Consider the following 18,262-nt stretch of genomic DNA (forward strand, 5'->3'; position numbering starts at 1 on the left):
GATGCCCACTTTCATCAATAAAAATAATAATAAAATTATTAGACACTATATATATATATATATTTATTTATTTTTTATTTATTTTTTTGCTGCTGATATTGTTTTTAGTGTAGTGCATAAAAGAAGCAGCTTTCCTATGGGAGCAGCCCTCAACAGAAGGCAACAACACACACAAAGAGCATCTGGACACATAGCATTGTGCATGAGTAGACAGGAGGCATGCGCTGGCACAATCCCAATGGAGACTACTAGTAAATAAATAAAGTCACCATAGTGCGTGTACTACCGTATATAACATAATGTACTATGCGAGAAAGGCTGGACTCAAAGGGACAGATCTTTAACATAGGAAAATATTTCGACGGTCAACACATAAAAAGTTAAGTTTTATTTGCAAATTTTACAAGATGGTATATTCCCACTCTCATTCAATAAGTTTTTTTTTTATACCAGTTATCAATATTTTTTAGGATTTTATTGTTTCTTTTTGTGGGGGGGGGGGTTAGATTACAAGAATAATGTACATTATATGAATAAAAATGCTACAATTCTATGATTCTTCACAAACATTCAATAAATATTTTCAAAAATATTTTTCACTGAATTATTACATGGAATGGATTTTTTTTCAAATATATAAATGTGAGACTTAAAAAAAATGCAAATAGTGAGTGACTTTATTGGACAGGGGGGCTACAAAAGGATTGTTAGAAGATGATTCACCAATTATATTGTTTCTTAAATAAATGGAATTTGTAATCTGAACAGACCCTTTTGAATAAGGCCATTTGTAAATATTACTCCTTTATTGGGATAAAGTGTATATTAAGAGAACAGTGATCCCTCTTAGCCGGTATACCTGCATCATTATGGGTTGCCCTGCCCACTATGTGGACCATTTGTACCTGATTACAAATGCAAAGCAACTTTTTGCCCACGGCCCATGAGAGTAGGTGCCAGACCTATGTGATGACATTGCCTTCCATTATGCATTACATTCCACCATATACCATAACACATTGGTACATTTCACTACCTCGCTCTGTCATTTTAGCAAATTTAAAAAAAAATTCAAGTCAGGTATGTATGGGACACTACAGCCGATCCCTTTTTTTTATTTGCAAGCTTTTATAATGAAATTCAACATGGAGGAGCCATACACTGTGCCGTATAGGATGGACTTTAGGAAGTAAAATTAAAGATAAATAAAGCATAACATGAACCCAATGGGCATTCTATGCGAAAAAAAATCATGCAAAGAAATATCACTATGGCTTCTAATGGATTGTAGTTTTTCTTACCAATACACGTTTTGCCATCTACAGTTTTACCATTCACTAAATTATTTGTGAAAAAAAAAGTAAAAAATGGTATGCTGGGAATGGTTTGTAACTTGGACCCTATTCAGTCTGTCAATGTATGTGAGAGGAGTAAATTGTGAATTATCATAATCTGCATGAACACAAACATCTGTACGTCTACCACATTGTGAAAGCCAAATGTTTAAATTAAGTCTATTCTCCAACACAAAAAATACATTTATTGAAAAATTTGCTTGGAAATTATTATTTTTTGTTTTCTATTTTACATAACAAAAATCTATTTTTTTCTTACGTAGACCAGCGGAGCCGTCACTCGACTTTACTTCCCCCAGGGCAAAGGTTCAGTTTGCTGTCCCCATCCCTGTATCTAAATATTGTGGCCAAGGCAAAGGGGCTTGTTGGCACCCCCCTAGCACCGAGCATCTGTGGTAAATGCACTGGTAGTCCCCCTCTATAGCTACGCCCCTTACACAATGTTAGGGGTAGACAACGTTGGGGGAGCAGTGTTTCCAACTTTCTTTTTGTTTTTGTTTTTCAGAACAATTTAGCCAAAAATCATGGCCAGCTACAAAAATAATCACAAATGCATCTATTACAGACATTTAATGCCCTGGGAACATTATGATATGAAGTTCATATGTTATCATATTGACTTTCTTCGAGTATGATTTGTTTGTAATTTTGTCTATGCAAAGAAAAAAAATTCATATTTTTATGTACTGTCATTGTATTTACAGACATCTGGCAACCCTTGGAGAGAGGGCTCATGGCAAAATGACCACCAAGACCTGGCTAAGGGCATGCCCACACGTGGCGGATTTCCTCCGCAACTGTCCGCATCAATGCCGCACAGAATCTGCGTTGCAGATTCTGCGGCGGATCTGCCCAAAATGTGCAGTAAATTGATGCGGACTAGCTGCTGCGGACTGCGGTAAAAGTGCTTCCCTTCTCTGTATCAGTGCAGGATAGAGAGAAGGGACAGCACTTTCCCTAGTGAAAGTAAAAGAATTTCATACTTACCGGCCGTTGTCTTGGTGACGCGTCCCTCTTTCGGCATCCAGCCCTACCTCCCTGGATGACGCGGCAGTCCATGTGACCGCTGCAGCCTGTGATAGGCTGCAGCCGTCACTTAGACTGAAACGTCATCCTGGGAAGCCGGACTGGAGGAAGAAGCAGGGAGTTCTCGGTAAGTATGAACTTCTATTTTTTTTACAGGTTGCTGTATATTGGGATCGGTAGTCACTGTCCAGGGTGCAGAAACAGTTACTGCCGATCGCTTAAACTCTTTCAGCACCCTGGACAGTGACTATTTACTGACGTCTCCGAGCAACGCTCCCGTAATTACGGGAGCCCCATTGACTTCCTCAGTCTGGCTGTAGACCTAGAAATACATAGGTCCAGCCAGAATGAAGAAATGTCATGTCAAAAAAGCAAGACGCATCCGCAGCACACATAATATGTGCATGACAGCTGCGGACTTCATTGCGGAAATTAGAATCTCCATTGAAGTCAATGGAGAAATTCCGCCATGAGTCCGCAACCAGTCCGCCACAACTCCGCAACAGCCATTGCATGCTGCGGACACCAAATTCCGCACCGCAGCCTATGCTCCGCAGCGGAATTTTCCGCTTCGTCTAAACGAACCCTACTAAATAGAAGTGGAAGTCAATGGAGAAACGGCTCCGCTGCGGATTAACGCTGCGGAGTGTCCGCAGCGGAATTCAAGAGCAATTCCGCCACGTGTGGCTTTGCCCTAACACTCACAAGTCTAGTGAAATCAGCTGCAGGCACCACTCTGCTGTGCCACAAAGCAATGATATACCCAAGCTCTGTGGCCTAAATAAAAAACTGGGGACACCATAAAAATTTAAGGGGTATTCCCAAAATCATAAATTATCACCTATACACAGGATAGGGGATAATTTTCTGATCGCTGGGAGCCCAACTGCTGGGATCCCCACCAACCGTGAGAACAGGGCTCCTGAACCCCAAGATCCTCCTCACTGCTCCACCGCAGTGAGGAAGACTTAGACTGGAACGGCGGTTGAGCATGCACGCTGCCACACCATTCAATGTCTATGCAAATGCCGGAAACAGCCGAGTACAGCGATAAATAGTAATGGTAACAGTAAATGGAGCGGCGGGCACATTCTCGACCGCCGCTCCATTCAAACTCCTCCTCACTGCGGAAAGTACAGTGAGGAGTATCTGGGGGTTTGGGACCCTAGTTCTCCCGATCATAAATTTATCACCTGTCCTGTTGATAGGTGACAATTTATTTTTTTGTAATACCCCTTTAAGAAGCTGCTTGACGGCACCAAACATCTACCCACCTGTGAAAGGAGTTCCTGGTGACCCCATCCTATTTTGATGACATTCTCCACCTGTGGAGGCTACATCTCTGTGCAGGTTCTTCCCACCCATTAAAATGGACAAGACTAAGCTGGACTGTGGGCCCCTCTCTCTAGGTGCCTCATTGCAGCCACATGGGCTGCCTCCACGTGACCTACACTCTTGCCGGCCTCTATAGTGGTTATTTCCAGTCTAAAATCAATAATTATTTTTGATATCAATATATTAGTATTAATAAACATTTGCATATACAAAAATACTCTCACTATAAACTCACATTTTTCAAAAATACTAAAAGTTAAACAGTAATTTTATTATTTTGTTTCCCTCACACAATTTTATTTTAGTTCCACATATGCAGTGGACTTCTTTGTAATACGGTAGATATTACATGAAAATCCGCTACACTTATATGATAGAGAGGTTTGAGTTTACAGAATTACATTTATCACCTGAAGCAATAGGAAAATTTATCTATATTTGTATTATTTCATTACAAGGGGGGGGGGGGTAGCAGTTATATATATGAAGGCGTTCACCACTAGAAATCTAGAAAGACTATAGTGTACATGACAATGAGGAGGTGCTGGAACAGCGAGGCTAGGGCATCAGGCGCATAGCAGAGCTGTGTGCAGGAGGTTATACAGCAGCATACATAGTCCCTGCGTCTAAGGGCCCCTGGGCAAAATAATTTTGTTGGTTGTTGAGGGGCCCCCTTTCCACCTATGGGACCCGAATACCACCTGAGCTTCTCTTTTGCAGAGACATATAGGAGTGGTGGCCACACATGCCCACAACCCTCTTCACTAAAGTTAATGGGAGGAATGGAGCCATCCAAGCCAGTAACTTCCTTAGACTTTAAAACGGAGACTCTCAGGCATGGGTGGCAAGTGATCGACCATCAATGACTGTGGATGGTGTGGGCCCCATGGCACATGCCCTATTTGCCCTCCCTATAATCCGTCTCTGGATGTCGTATTATGATGCTGAATGGAAATCTGTGTGCTGCCGTACAATGGTCCATATGTGGGTAATATTCTCCCTTCGAAGAAAAGAAAATCAGTAACACCCCATGCCCGTCTACGGGTAACCCTATTACGGCTCCTTAGAAAACGGAGCTGTAAAAGGGTTGTGTGCGTGAGGATTTAACATGAAAGAAACAAAACAGATGTAGTTAGTCCCTAAATTTCAGCCAGGTAGTCCTCTTATATCAGCTAAAACTGTATCAGAGCTGCATTTGTCAGATATAGAAGAGCTGTTTATTAATTGGTACAACTCATAATAATATGACAATGTTCCATCTGTAGTTTTACATAGGAATGCAGGTAAATAACCTACGACATGTTAACTCTTGTCATGGTCTACAAACAATAGCCGCAAAGAGTTAAATGACAAAATCAGCTCTGCTACATCTATAATTAAACCACAATCCCATGTAGACACGTTTTATCCTTCTCCAATGAAACATGCACTTCACAATTAAGATTGAGCTCCCATGTAAAACGGCTTTAGTTAAGGTTCTGTCGGGCTGTGCTTGCATTACCCATTCAATGGCGGATGTGGGTGTAATATATTCTGTATCATTCTACATATGCTCAACGGTAATTATGAAAATAACATTCACTGGAATGACTATAAGCTCAAGAACAAGACGATGTCATGTGCCACAGTAATGCAAACAATCAATCAATCAATCCTATATACACAAGAGGCTAGACAATGATTGTGTGTGATAGTATGTAATACGGATAATGCAGGCAGAAGTAAGGTTTCTTGGCAGTGTGGGCTTCATAGGCATCTGCCTAAGACCCTATTCACACCATGTTTGTTCATATAGTTGGCAGTATACGGCTGAAAAAAATCTAGATGTGTTGATCGCTGAGCTATGCTGTTTCCGTAAGTCCTATAGAATTGAATAGTAGTTATGGAAATAGCGTAACTCGCATGCCATGCTGCTTCCGTAACTCCCATTCACTACTATGGGAGTTACGGAAACAGCATAGCTCAGCGAGCTACGCTGTTTTCATAACTCCCAACCATATAGTCAGGAAGTGGATGGGCAGCAGAAAAAGGTAGAACGTGGTTTAGGGGGCCCCGTTCTAGAGATCGGTGCTGGTCCCAATGGTGGGACCTGCATCTATCTGACATTTATAAGGATATGTCATAAATGTCTCTGATAGGAAAACCCCTTTAAGTGAACCAGTATATATTTACATACATTTGCATAGTATAGGTTTTGATCCATCTAAAGAAAATAATTTCCCCTTTAAAAAAAATGTCAATTGGTTGCCAACTGTTTACATGTTCTGATGGATCTGTTTGATGAATATCAAGAAAGTGTATAAAAGCATTATATATTTTTAAGGCTCTGTCCACATGTGTGTTGTAGCCTCTGTCACAGATTCCATCAGATTTGATAGGAAGAATAGCGGACACCATGGTGGAATCCGCCAGACCCTATTATAAGTCAATGGGGGTCTATTGGGCACCGGTAGTATCCATGTTACAACAGATGCGGCACTCTGTCCTGGTGTCTGTTATAAACTGAAACCATGACACTGTGTGAACAGAGCCGTAGTTTGCTATTTTGTACACATATACAGTACGTGGAGGCAAAAATGAGGACATGTAAAGACATGAATTGAAAGGTTCACGACTGATACACTGGAAATGCATAGTTTTGTTCTTTTTGCTAAGGAAACAAAAAACGGATATATCCCCCATGTTTGTTGATCCCGTTTTGTTGCACACTACTGTCACTTAACTTACCCCTGTTGTCAGACAGCAAATGATTCTTTACAATCTCATCTCAAGAAGCTATGCCAATAAATTGAGTATGTTTTACAGCTAAGTTAACTATACGCATTCGATTTTTTCCCAACTCCCCCATATACATGTACGTTCAGCCGAGTGTCCATGTTTATTTCATTAGGGAGAGGGGATAAACCCCTGCCAGACACCTCTTGCATTGGCTTATTGCCTGTGGGAACAAAGGACAAAGGATCAGGCATGTTGAAATCTTATCGGATCCTTCTTTCCCCCTACATCTTCCTTCGGGGGAGAGTCGGAAGGCCCCCATACACATTCGATATTTTGCAGATCCCGCTAAAATTTGTTTAATCAAATGCGTACGGGCACCTTTTACCGAGCCATAGATAGATTACTAAAGTTCGTTAGCCTTTCACAAGTACCCTCACTTATAATGCTGCACAGGTAATCATATCGTTCCCTTTTCTCTAATAAGAGAGAAAGATTGGGTATAAGGCACCAATATTCTCCAAATTGTAAAAATAATGTTCTATCAATGTATTTGTGCTTTTTTTCCATATTACTCAAAAATAACGTCTAATCTGCTCTCTTACAAATTTATTAACTGTTTGCTGAAGGATTTGGAGACATTCGAGCCATGCACCTCAGTGAGTAAAACTGGAGTGAGAGGTAGGTGTGGTTTACTACTTTCACCGGATTTAGGGAAAGGCCACATGGAGCGGCCCTGACACGGTCGCAACGCGGCTAACAACCACGGTGCGGCTGACAAACAGCCTGTTAGTGGCCGCACATTAATGCGGGTAAACCGACCCTTTATCTGCAAAATCCTGCGGCCAATAATTAATATACCCTTTACGGCCGCACGATTTTGCAGGTTACAACAAGTTACCTACTATTCATTCTCTATGGCAGCGCCGGAAAAAGCCGAACACTGCACTCGGCTATCTACGGCGCTCCCATAGAGAATGAATGGAGCGGCAGTGCGCAGGAGTATGTAACCAGAATACCACTTAACAAGGTATTTGACAGCCGCGCCTACATGGTGCCAGCACGGTTGTTGGCCGCGTTGCGACCGTGTCAGGGCCTTACCCTTATGAAATGCTGCTTTTATAAAAAGTTGCAAAAAAAGCGAATAAGGAAAAAAGTTGCATCTCTACTCCACATAAACCCTGGGGTAGAAAAAGTGACATAGTTTTAGCCAGTGTGAAAGTTAATGGCAGTGATGTATGCGGTGACAGATTTATCAAAGAAGAGAACATGCAGTCATAAATGTGTCACAACATACGTCAATAAAGTAGCCAAAAGTTAACTTAGAAAATAGTTAAAATGACGCCACTTTTGATAAATACGGACTTAGGTCTAGTTAGTGGTTGTATCAGCCAGTGAAATTGTGTGTTATACGGCCAGTTTATACGTGGATTTTATATATTACTGTAGTTCTTTCATAAATTGAATACAATGATGGTCCTATACGTAAAGTTACAATGAGGTTTTCAAAACATTGTTCAAAAAAAATATTCAATTATAAATGTATTGCAAAGAAAACCAAAAAGTTTAAAGAATTAGATTTTTTTTTTTTTAGATACCAACTAGTCTCATTATTCCACATTAGTAGCAGTACATCATTCATTACAAGCTTTAATATCATTTTTAGCAGCACACAAGCACATACAACAGGTCTGGAAACCAAATACCTAGCCATATTGAGAAGAAAGCCCTGGGTAAGGCTTAAGATACATGGCAACTTAGGGCACGTTCACACGTGGTGGAATTTCTGTGGAATTCCGCTGCGGACAGTCCGCACTGGAAATCCGCAGCAGACAGTCTGTCCATTGGTTTCCACACCTTTTTAGTTATCTTCGTGCAGACGTTGCGGACAACTCCGCTGCGTACCATAGGCTGCGGGGCGGAATTTGGTGTCCACAGTATACACTAGCTGTTGCGGACTTGATGCGTACTTTCTCCATTGACTTCAATGGAGTTGCAAAATTACGCAACGAAATCCGCAGATGTTATGTGTGTTGCGTTGCGGATTGCTTTCACGAACAGGATATTTCATCATTCTGGCTGGCCCTATGTGTTTCGAGGTCTATAGCCAGACTGAGATGGAATGTTTTGAAAGAGAGCAGGATGTATTCTTCACCTGAATCCGCAACGACTACTCCGCAGCATTTTGCTTCACATTTTAGGCAAAGGCGCAACGGAATCTGCAACGCAGATTATGTGCGGCATTGATGCGGACAGTGTCTGCAGAATTCCGCCACGTCTGAACATGCCCTTAAAACCACATGTTGACAAGTCATAGTCACATACAGTACAGCCGTTATTATTTACTATGGAGGGTCCAAGTTACATGTCCCTTGTTTATTGGAGAAGTTTCCCATAAGCTTGGAAATTTCTGCAATAGTTCTAATAATATTATTCTTTATTTATATAGCGCCAAAATATTCCGCTACTTTACAATAGTAGCATTCGACCATATCCCTATATATAACAGATGTTACAACTTTCATCTACATGAGATTTGAAGTCGCCTTGTAACCCTAGTCTACACCCTATTCATGGGCAAGTCCTATAGGTGGATAAAGCAGGAATAAATAATAGACTGTAGACTTTAAAACACAGGAAAACTACTTCAACTTTTGTTTTTTGTTTTTACTATGAAACAATTCAGACCAAAGTCAAAAACATTAGCAGAAAATAACAAACATTTTGATAACAACAGAAAATTTTGAGAAACCTCTCTTCTTGACATAGGGAAACAATAGATAGGCAGAAGCCTCACCAACACAGTGGCTGGTGAGACATGCCAGGCCTCCGATTCCCTATACTTGTTGGCGCACAGGGGTCCAGTCCTTCCCTTATCAACGAGATAACAGACAGGTTTGGTACGAAGAAGAGATATTTTTCCAACATGTAAGAAAATCTTTGTGTGAGATAACGAATGCTGTCTCCCACTAGGCAGGCTTGTTACCATTTCCCTACATGGTCCAATTCTCACTCCATGATAGGGGTGAATAAACCGGACATTTTTTGCCAGATTTCTTTTTTATTTTTTCCTCGACTTTTTTCAATGACTAACTGGCTGTTTTAGTATACGTCAAACAACTGACGAATGCCTTCAAACCAGTAGAATGCAAAAATATGTAAATGTGACAATAAATACACATCACTTGTAACAAATCATTCGAGAGAATTCAATGACTACAACGCCAAGCAATGCAATCGATAATCGATACAATGAATATTTATAATAAAATACAATTTAAATAAACACATTTGCTGCAGTTTGCCCCCTGCAATTTTTAGATGTTATGGGATACAAACATATTGGGACAATGTTATAAATACATGCTGAGATATCTAAGCACAAATATTTTTTACAATAAAAAAAAATGTGATAAGCAACTCAAACCTTTGCTCTTGTCCGACTGTCAAATGTGCCAAAAATACTTTAAAATTAACTAGAGACCTGAGAAACTCCATAATCTTTCACAACAATATATCTTGATTTTAACATGATGTACAGATTTTCATAGAATACTACACAATACTGCATACAATGCAACACAATTGGTTCGGCACCCAATACAAACTATGAAATATATGTAACGTTTTACTATGTTCCTGTAGGTTTTCTCCGGGTAGTTTGGCATCCATACACACTCTTAAGTTAATTGTCTTTCTATGAAACTTTTCCCTGTGTGCCAATACATGTTTGAGGTAGGGAAATTCGATTTTGAGCCCCTTGGGTGATAGAGACCAATGTGAGAGAATTTTTGGCACAGTTCTTGTAGTTATTTTTTGGCAAAATCTATCTCATGGTGCATCCTCACTTTACTCTTTGTGGTATGATTATAATAACACTTCTCATACTTAGCAGGTTGGTCAATTAATTGGGTCCATTTAATTTGGGCCATATCATTGGACAATAACATGCAGTAAAGCAGCCTTGAGGCTTGACTTTTTAACACATGTGAAATGAGCTCAAACTCCCACAGGAACACAGAATATCATCATTTCAGGCAGTGATTACTAGACAAAGTAAAGCAAGTGGAAATCTAAAAAGATGTCAGAACGCTCTTTAATATATGACAGGCATCGTACATAAAATACGTCTTTGCATCGATATGAACATTCAAAAACATTCCAAAAATAATGTAATTGTAATAGCAGTACAAGCTAAAGAAAATAGTGAATATATCTGACTAGCACAAAAATGGCCATTTACTAACAGAAAAAAAAAAAGAGAAAAAATCTAATTCAAATAAAATTAACTATGATATTAAAATTTTACAAAAAGTCTACAACATACTATAGAAAAGCAGTCAAAATACTAATTGAGAACATTTCCTCCAATTGCACAGTAATAACATGTTTTTACATTGCCAAGTCCAGTAATGGTGAGATTGAAGCAAGACCAGATCTTCCATAACATTTCACAACTTACATTGCTTAATCATGATGGTGTTGTTTTTTTTGTTTTTGTTTTTCAAGGCTGTACACTTTAATAAATAATTTAGCATTGCATATTTTTATACACACAAAATTGCAATTAATTATGTTCAACTTTTTTTTAAACTCATCATCATTGAGTAAATGCTATAAGTGCCGAAACGGTACAGTATTTGCACGCATATTACCATGTCCCTCTCTGTCACCGAAATAATAAATTCATTATATCAAAGTCTGATTTCCATTTTGTTTATAGTTGTGTGTGAAGAGTTGATTTGAAAGCATTCCAGGCTTTTGTAGAGCCTAAAATATCAAAAAGACTAGATGGATAAAAATACCCGGTCCGATCAAAGATTAAAAACAGGTGGTGGGGTGGGGTAACAGGTTTCCAAATATTAGCATTAATAAAATGTAATAAGTTTTATTAGATCATGAAAAAGGTGTATGGGGAGCGACAGCAAAGATAGAAAATCGTCCGCAGTGATCAATTGAAAATAAAATGACTATTCACCGTTAGCACTTAAAAGAGAATAAAAAAAAGTGTTGCAGTAAAAAAAAAATTAAGTTTATTAAAAATTATAACATTTATGGAAGAAGCAGTTGGTCATTTAGAGACATAAATCAGTATAATCAACAGAAAAATATTTGAAATATTTCAAAAATATCTGAAATATTTCAAAAATATCAAAAATATTTCAAAAATATCAAAAATATTCAAAAAAATTTCAATATTTTTTTTTATTATAATGCAACATAAATGCCACTCAATAGTTAAATCTCATCAACTTCCATTCACCCATGTGTCATTCTTAAATTTTTTTAATTCTGATGGAAATAAAGTAAACGCCTTACGGACATGGTACCGGGCATTAATATTTAAATCTCCCCCATCCCCTGTGATTGGAATTCAGTTTCTATTTGCAAACAAAAACTAAATCAATGCAACTAGAGTTCAAACTAGATCCCTAAACAGTTTGCTACTCTCCATGAACAGATAAGATAAACTTTCTTTGACCCAAGAGATGAAGTTGCCATGACAATCGTAGAGTCCACTTTCTGTATTGATATTTTGCTGATGTAACAACAAATAGAACCAGATCTTCGCACTGATAACGGTGATTAATTAATACTAATATTGATCCATACAAGAAAGAGACAAGGCTATTAACTTAAAGCCTGAAAAGTCAATTGTTACCTGTGGCACAGATACTAACCGCTGATTCCGGAAGACAATAAACAAATGGGTTATCTTTATGCTAATACCATGTTAAAGGATGTACAGGATTTTCATATTCACACCAGCTCAACTAAAGAAAACGGCTTAATTTCAAGAATAAAAAAAAAAAATACACCTCAGGAATTTTGTATAATTATATGCATAATTTACCTTAAAGAAAACATGATATATATTATGGCGTGAAAAAAAAAAAAAAAAAATTTTTTTTTTTTTTTTTTTTTTTATCAATCATAAGGTTACTGCATTCAAGTGAAATTTACCAGTCTGTCGGGGTCTGACAATTTCTAACGTCTCTAATTATCTACTGCACGCATGTTGTCTGTTACCGATCTTCAACTGTTATTTAAAAAATAGTTACAAAAAATTGTGTTAGGCATTGAATGAATGGTGTGTCTAGAACTCTATTTTTTTTGCACTAGATATTTAAATAAAAATACCATCTTTCTTAACTTAGTTTAAAAAAAATTTTATGTTGTCAAAAATATCTTTAGGTCATCCAACCAAAAGACCTGCGATTGTCAATTTAATCTGCACCCCGAGCTCAACTGCTGCTGGAATTTAGGGAGGGCAATAGGATTAAGAGATCCTAAATTTTCTTCTTTGCAGGAAGATCAGCAAATTGGCAGCAATACCATATTGGCTCGCAACAGTTTGGGGCATTTCATCACTAGAATTTTTTCTTTTTTTTTTCTTAATCCGTAATTATACACTTACAGCATTCCATTCAAAATACATTTATTTGTAGTCTTTAAAACTAGGATATAATTTATTACACAGTATGCAACATATTCACTTAAATGTGGAATTTAGGGATATCTTGTATGGTAATGTGAAAGTGATTATTTTTTTTTTTTTACTTATTCTAGCAATGTTTTTTGTATTGAAAGTTTTGTTTATTTTGTAAAAATAGTTAATGTTATGACTATGTACTATTATTATATTTTATCTAAATAAATGTTAGGAGAAAATACAAAGTATTTACACCCTTGGCAATACCCTACAAATAAGGCAACCTTCCAACTTGGGACGGCAAGTTGTCATATTGTTATTGTAGACCTCTATATTGTGCGGCCTTATAAAAGAGTCCACAAATAAAGCATAAACTGGTATAGATCGGTACCAATGATTTTTATTCTTAACTTTCCCCCTCAATTATTTCAATGATATGTGTTCTATGCGATCACATTCATGGCCATGAAACACGTCATAAAATTTTATGTCTAAGCCTATATTATAGGACAATTTTTTTTTCCCTAAAATAGGTGGAATTATGTCTGATAATCAAGGAACACGCAGAACACATTTGCAATGAACAGGCAGATTTACACATTTCCAGACAAAGACTTTTTCTGTGGCATCTATTCAATTATCATAATGCTTGCAAAGGGTCCAACCTTATTTTGAAATCAAATTGTGCCGAGTTGTACAGTTGGCTGCTCTGCCACCATACCCTCCAGACGCATGATTCAATTTGTTATATTGCAGGTGCTTGCCACCTTAGCCCTAACGGAGGTAAAAAAAAATTGCATTTCACAAAAAGTCATCAAATGAACCTCGAATGCCCATGAGAAAGTTATAGGGGGGAAATGGAAAAACACGTAACAACATCTAAAAAAGAAATGGACGCAATATCATAGTGGGAGCAAATGTATGTAATTATGTTGCTCTATCTCTCTAAATGTATATGTAAAATAATCAGTATAGATAGCTTAAAATTGGTAAATATATAAAATGCAAAAAAAATACACACCAATGCCAAAAATTATTTCAAAATATAGTACAAAAATGTGTAAAAACATAAAGACAAAGAAAAGTCACTTTTACACTGCAGTTTAAGATGAGTCATCTCAAGCAGTTCCAGGTTTCATTATTCAAGTTTATTAACAATTTGAAGGCTAACAAAAATGAGAATGTTTGCAAATTATTGATAAATTAAGTTGTATTAATAGGGATGACAAAAAAATAAACTGGACAAGAATGAGGCCTTCTAAGGGTTAATCCAAAGATATTACCTTTTGTGGCCAAGCTTATGTCGTAGTAATTTCCGTGCATAACTTACGTAAATATTTCTACGTCACACCATTTTTTTTTAATAGAAGTTTTGTAAATATATTTTTTGTACATATTTTTTGTCAATTACATTCTATATTTTATATGAAATTATAGGCCTGATATATCGTCATCCCTCAGATTTGCAAATGCAATGCTTATTTTTAAGCTTTGGAATCCTGGGACACATGGCTGCGGAATGCTGTTTGCCAACAAACAAAACTATGATGCTACGCTCCTCCCACTGTGTCTGGTACCTCTATAGTGACTGTATAATAAATGTTAACTACCTCTTAGGAGTTTGCAGACAATGTAAAGTACTATACATGAATATGGTCAATAAAATCTCCCATAAATGTTAAAAAAATAAATAAAATTTTTAAAAAAATTATAACTGATTTTGATTCCAAAATGACTCTAAACTGACACAACGAAGGACAATCTGGGCAATTTATTGGCATATTGGCAGTAGGTGATAAGGCTTGTGACAACAGTGAGCAGCTGGCGCAGGGAGATGAGTTGATAGCATTGATATGGTACTCCCACACAAAACACCTCGTCTCCTATCACTGCTTTTTATCAACCTCATATTAGAATAATAGCTCATGAGAGAAAGGTTTTATTTTCTGGGCCGGGAGGGAGGGAGGTAGATTTTTCGACTAGATTCTTGTAATAAAATAATATACAAAGAAAAAAAACAAAAAAGAATAAAATCAGAATTTTTGTGACCAAACATGGGGGCAAAATACATAATTTATCACTGTATTATCAGGATATCCAGGCAGTCTAATCAAGGAGCACTGAGTGACTATTTTTTGCCTTATCATCCAAAGTGGTGGAAACGGAGAAGGAATTATCAGGCTTCTGCAGATTGCTAGGCTGGAATTTTAATGGTAATAATCGGGTTTCTGATGGTATATCTTCCCAGCTTATCTTTCCCATTATCTCCCCTTATCTGGCCAGTCATCAGAGCAAATTAATGGTGCTCTTTCAGCTTTGCCTTTTTATCGCTGCCCAGAGAGCACCCAAGGGGAAAGAATAAGCAAAATATTAAAATACTGCATAAATCACAATTTTAGATAGCACAGAAAGAATGCAGTACGAGAAGAAAAAAAAAACTCTTCCCAACAACCTTTTTGTCCTTTAAAATGACTGTCTCTGGAGTTTCTTGGCACAGGATGACTTTTGTTTTGCTGGCTATTTTGTTCTAAGCATCATCATGTTTGTACCTGCAACCGCTTTAGGTTTACGAATGGTAGTGGGTAGGGGCTAATGTAAAAAAATTATTGAGAAGGTCATTTTTTAATTTGCATAGAAATTGTAATATGCAACACACATACACATAGTGCTATATATATATATATATATATATATATATATATATATATATATATATATATATATATAATATAACACACACATATATACAAAAGTATATATTCAAATACACATAATTTTTTAAAAACATAAATGCAAAAATAATGTTATGGGACGTCTGTTAGTTACAGAGGCCTTGTAAACTTGCAGTAGTTACTGTTATGATATTTGCATGAAAATGGTTAAAATCCAAAAATACATAAAAATAACATGGTTACTAATAAATTGAACTCATACACTCTAGAACATTTTACATGTAATACACTGATTTGAAATTATCTATTATAAAATGCACTACCATAATACGTCTACATTCCATCGCTGATCAATACTGTCATGATACAATTAAACTGACACGGTCTCGTTCCTATCATATCAACATTTGTGACATAAATAGACCAGTTAACTACACCATGTGTATTTTCCAATTAACATCCCCACTTTTATCTCCCATCATTAGATGAATAAAAAAAAAAAATGAACAAATTTAATTGAGGAGATAACAAAGTATACAAAAGAGCAATCAGATGGTCTGTGTTCCACTGAGCAATTAATGCTAATAGTTTATTAACAATCAAGTCAGTAACCTTACAGTTGGAATGGTATGACGACAAAATTACCCATCATGCACACAGTTCAAAAATAACCATGGCTATACCTATTAATATACCACCAAATGTAACATGTAGCACAAACAAGCAAAAAGTACATCAAAAAAGTTAAAAAAGTACAAAAACAAATGAACACCTACATACCAGGGGCAGACATATATTAAGCTAATAGTAAAATAAAAATATTAATTTAGGCAAAATGTTTTTTTTTTAAAAAATCTCAAAAAGTAGAATGAATATATTTGCACACTCGCAATTTGGCTTTAATAAGTGCTGTAGAGAGTCCATAAAAGTCATCAGGAATTAGCTATACCCGTGCAATTAGAGCGAGCAAAAATCAATAGCAAAATGCTAGGCATGGAGCAGTCCTGGAGTGTGACATGAGGATTAGTTGCATGGAAGTGTGTGCTGATGAAGATGCTACCGAGCTGGGAATTGTGTCTCATTAATTCATATTCTAATGTTTCGAGGGTCAGGATACTAAATTTCTCGAAAAATTTGAACAAAAAGTATCTAAAATTACGACCTTTGATAAAACCACATCTGTAAAAACTATGTGCAGCAAACACCATGTAGAATGAGTGGTACTGTAGGTCCCAAGTTATTAATGGATACCCAGCATGACATTGGCACACTCAAGGACTATAATAATTAGCGGTACTTGGGAAACGCAATAAATAAACTTTATTGAAGTTGCTGTGACATAAGTGTCGATTCCACAAAGGCCACTGGCACTAGTAAGACATGTAGCTCTATAGTGGTAGGATGTGAGTGTGCATACACTCATTTGACAGCTGGGAGTTGTAATCATGAGGTCAGATAGTGATTGTGTGTGCAGTATATATATATATATAGACTGCCCTATCTGTACTGTACGTATATGACGGGCACTGTTCTTACTACGGTGTCGTGAGATGATCAGTGCCAGTCTATGTCTTCCTTATAACTTCCACCTATTCCGATAAATATATAGAGGAAGTCAAAATCAACCGGACTTGTTTCTCAATCTTCGAGACGTTTCCCCCTCCCCTACGAGCACACTTGCACACCGTGAGACTCACGTTTAATTTGTCGTGGCTTGCTCTGCTTTCTCCGGGACATGCTGCTCTGTTACTTCCTCCAGGAAACCGAGCGACAGATCAATTGGATCGTTTCATAGGAGAGATCGATCGACGTCTTGCGATTCAAAGTCAAATGATGTGAGGAAGAGAGGGGAGAGGAGGGAGTAGAGTGGCTGGATGAGGGCAGTGCACACTCACAAGAGGGAGAGGTTGAAGGGTAGCGGAGCAAAGGGATGACAGAGTGAAGGGATAAAGGATTGTAAAGAGACAGAGAGAGGGTAGTAGTGAGAGGAGGGAGGGAAGTGCTCACATGGAGGAGTCCCAGGGTGGATGCTGCTGCTGCCTGAGCCTGTGTACATTCACTCTCCCTGACTGATTGCTGAATGGGGAGGAAAGAGGAGGTGGAGCAAACTGCACTTTTCCAGTACAAGGGGAGGGAGATAAGAGATGAGCAGGGAGGAAAAACCCTTTACAAAGTGTCACAAAAAGAATGTGTGAAGACAGTAGCATCTAAGTAACACTGCATGTGGCTCATAGTAGAAACTCTGTGTATGTGCGGTGTGTGCGGCTTCTCTCCCCGGCCACAGCGCTGGAATGTCAAAAGTTTTCCCTTATTTCTTTTTACAGCAGATTGCAGAACATTTCCTCCTGCTCTGTAACTATGATCTTATCTACCTACTGCTAAACCTTCATCCACATCATGCCATTCAATCCACCTGCAGCCGGGAGAGTCACAAGACCCAGAGAAAATGTATATTATCTATCTATCTATCTATCTATCTATCTATCTATCTATCTATCTATCTATCTATCTATCTATCTATCTATCTATCTATCTATCTATCTATCTATCTATCATCTATCCTCATATCTATCTATCTCATATCTATCTCATATCTATCTATCTCATATCTATCTATCTATCTATCTATCTATCTATCTATCTATCTATCTATCTATCTATCTATCTATCTATCTATCTATCTATCTATCTATCTATCTATCTATCTATCTATCTATCTATCTATC

The 18,262-nt window shown here is 37.5% G+C and overlaps 1 protein-coding gene across 2 annotated transcripts in view; it reads right to left on the reverse strand.

Annotated features, from left to right (window-relative positions):
• ZFPM2 (zinc finger protein, FOG family member 2) overlaps positions 1 to 17,597 on the reverse strand; it is a 353,697-nt gene extending 336,100 nt beyond the window's left edge. For both annotated transcript variants that reach the window (XM_075825834.1, XM_075825833.1), the window contains exon 1: positions 17,234 to 17,597. In XM_075825834.1, coding sequence (XP_075681949.1) covers positions 17,234 to 17,273 — 40 coding nt within the window. In that variant the 5' untranslated portion in view covers positions 17,274 to 17,597. The remainder of the gene's footprint in view (positions 1 to 17,233) is intronic.
• Positions 17,598 to 18,262: the final 665 nt, after the last annotated feature.

This window comes from Rhinoderma darwinii, chromosome 5 (assembly GCF_050947455.1).
Source record: "Rhinoderma darwinii isolate aRhiDar2 chromosome 5, aRhiDar2.hap1, whole genome shotgun sequence".
Classification (NCBI taxonomy): Eukaryota; Metazoa; Chordata; class Amphibia; order Anura; family Rhinodermatidae; genus Rhinoderma; species Rhinoderma darwinii.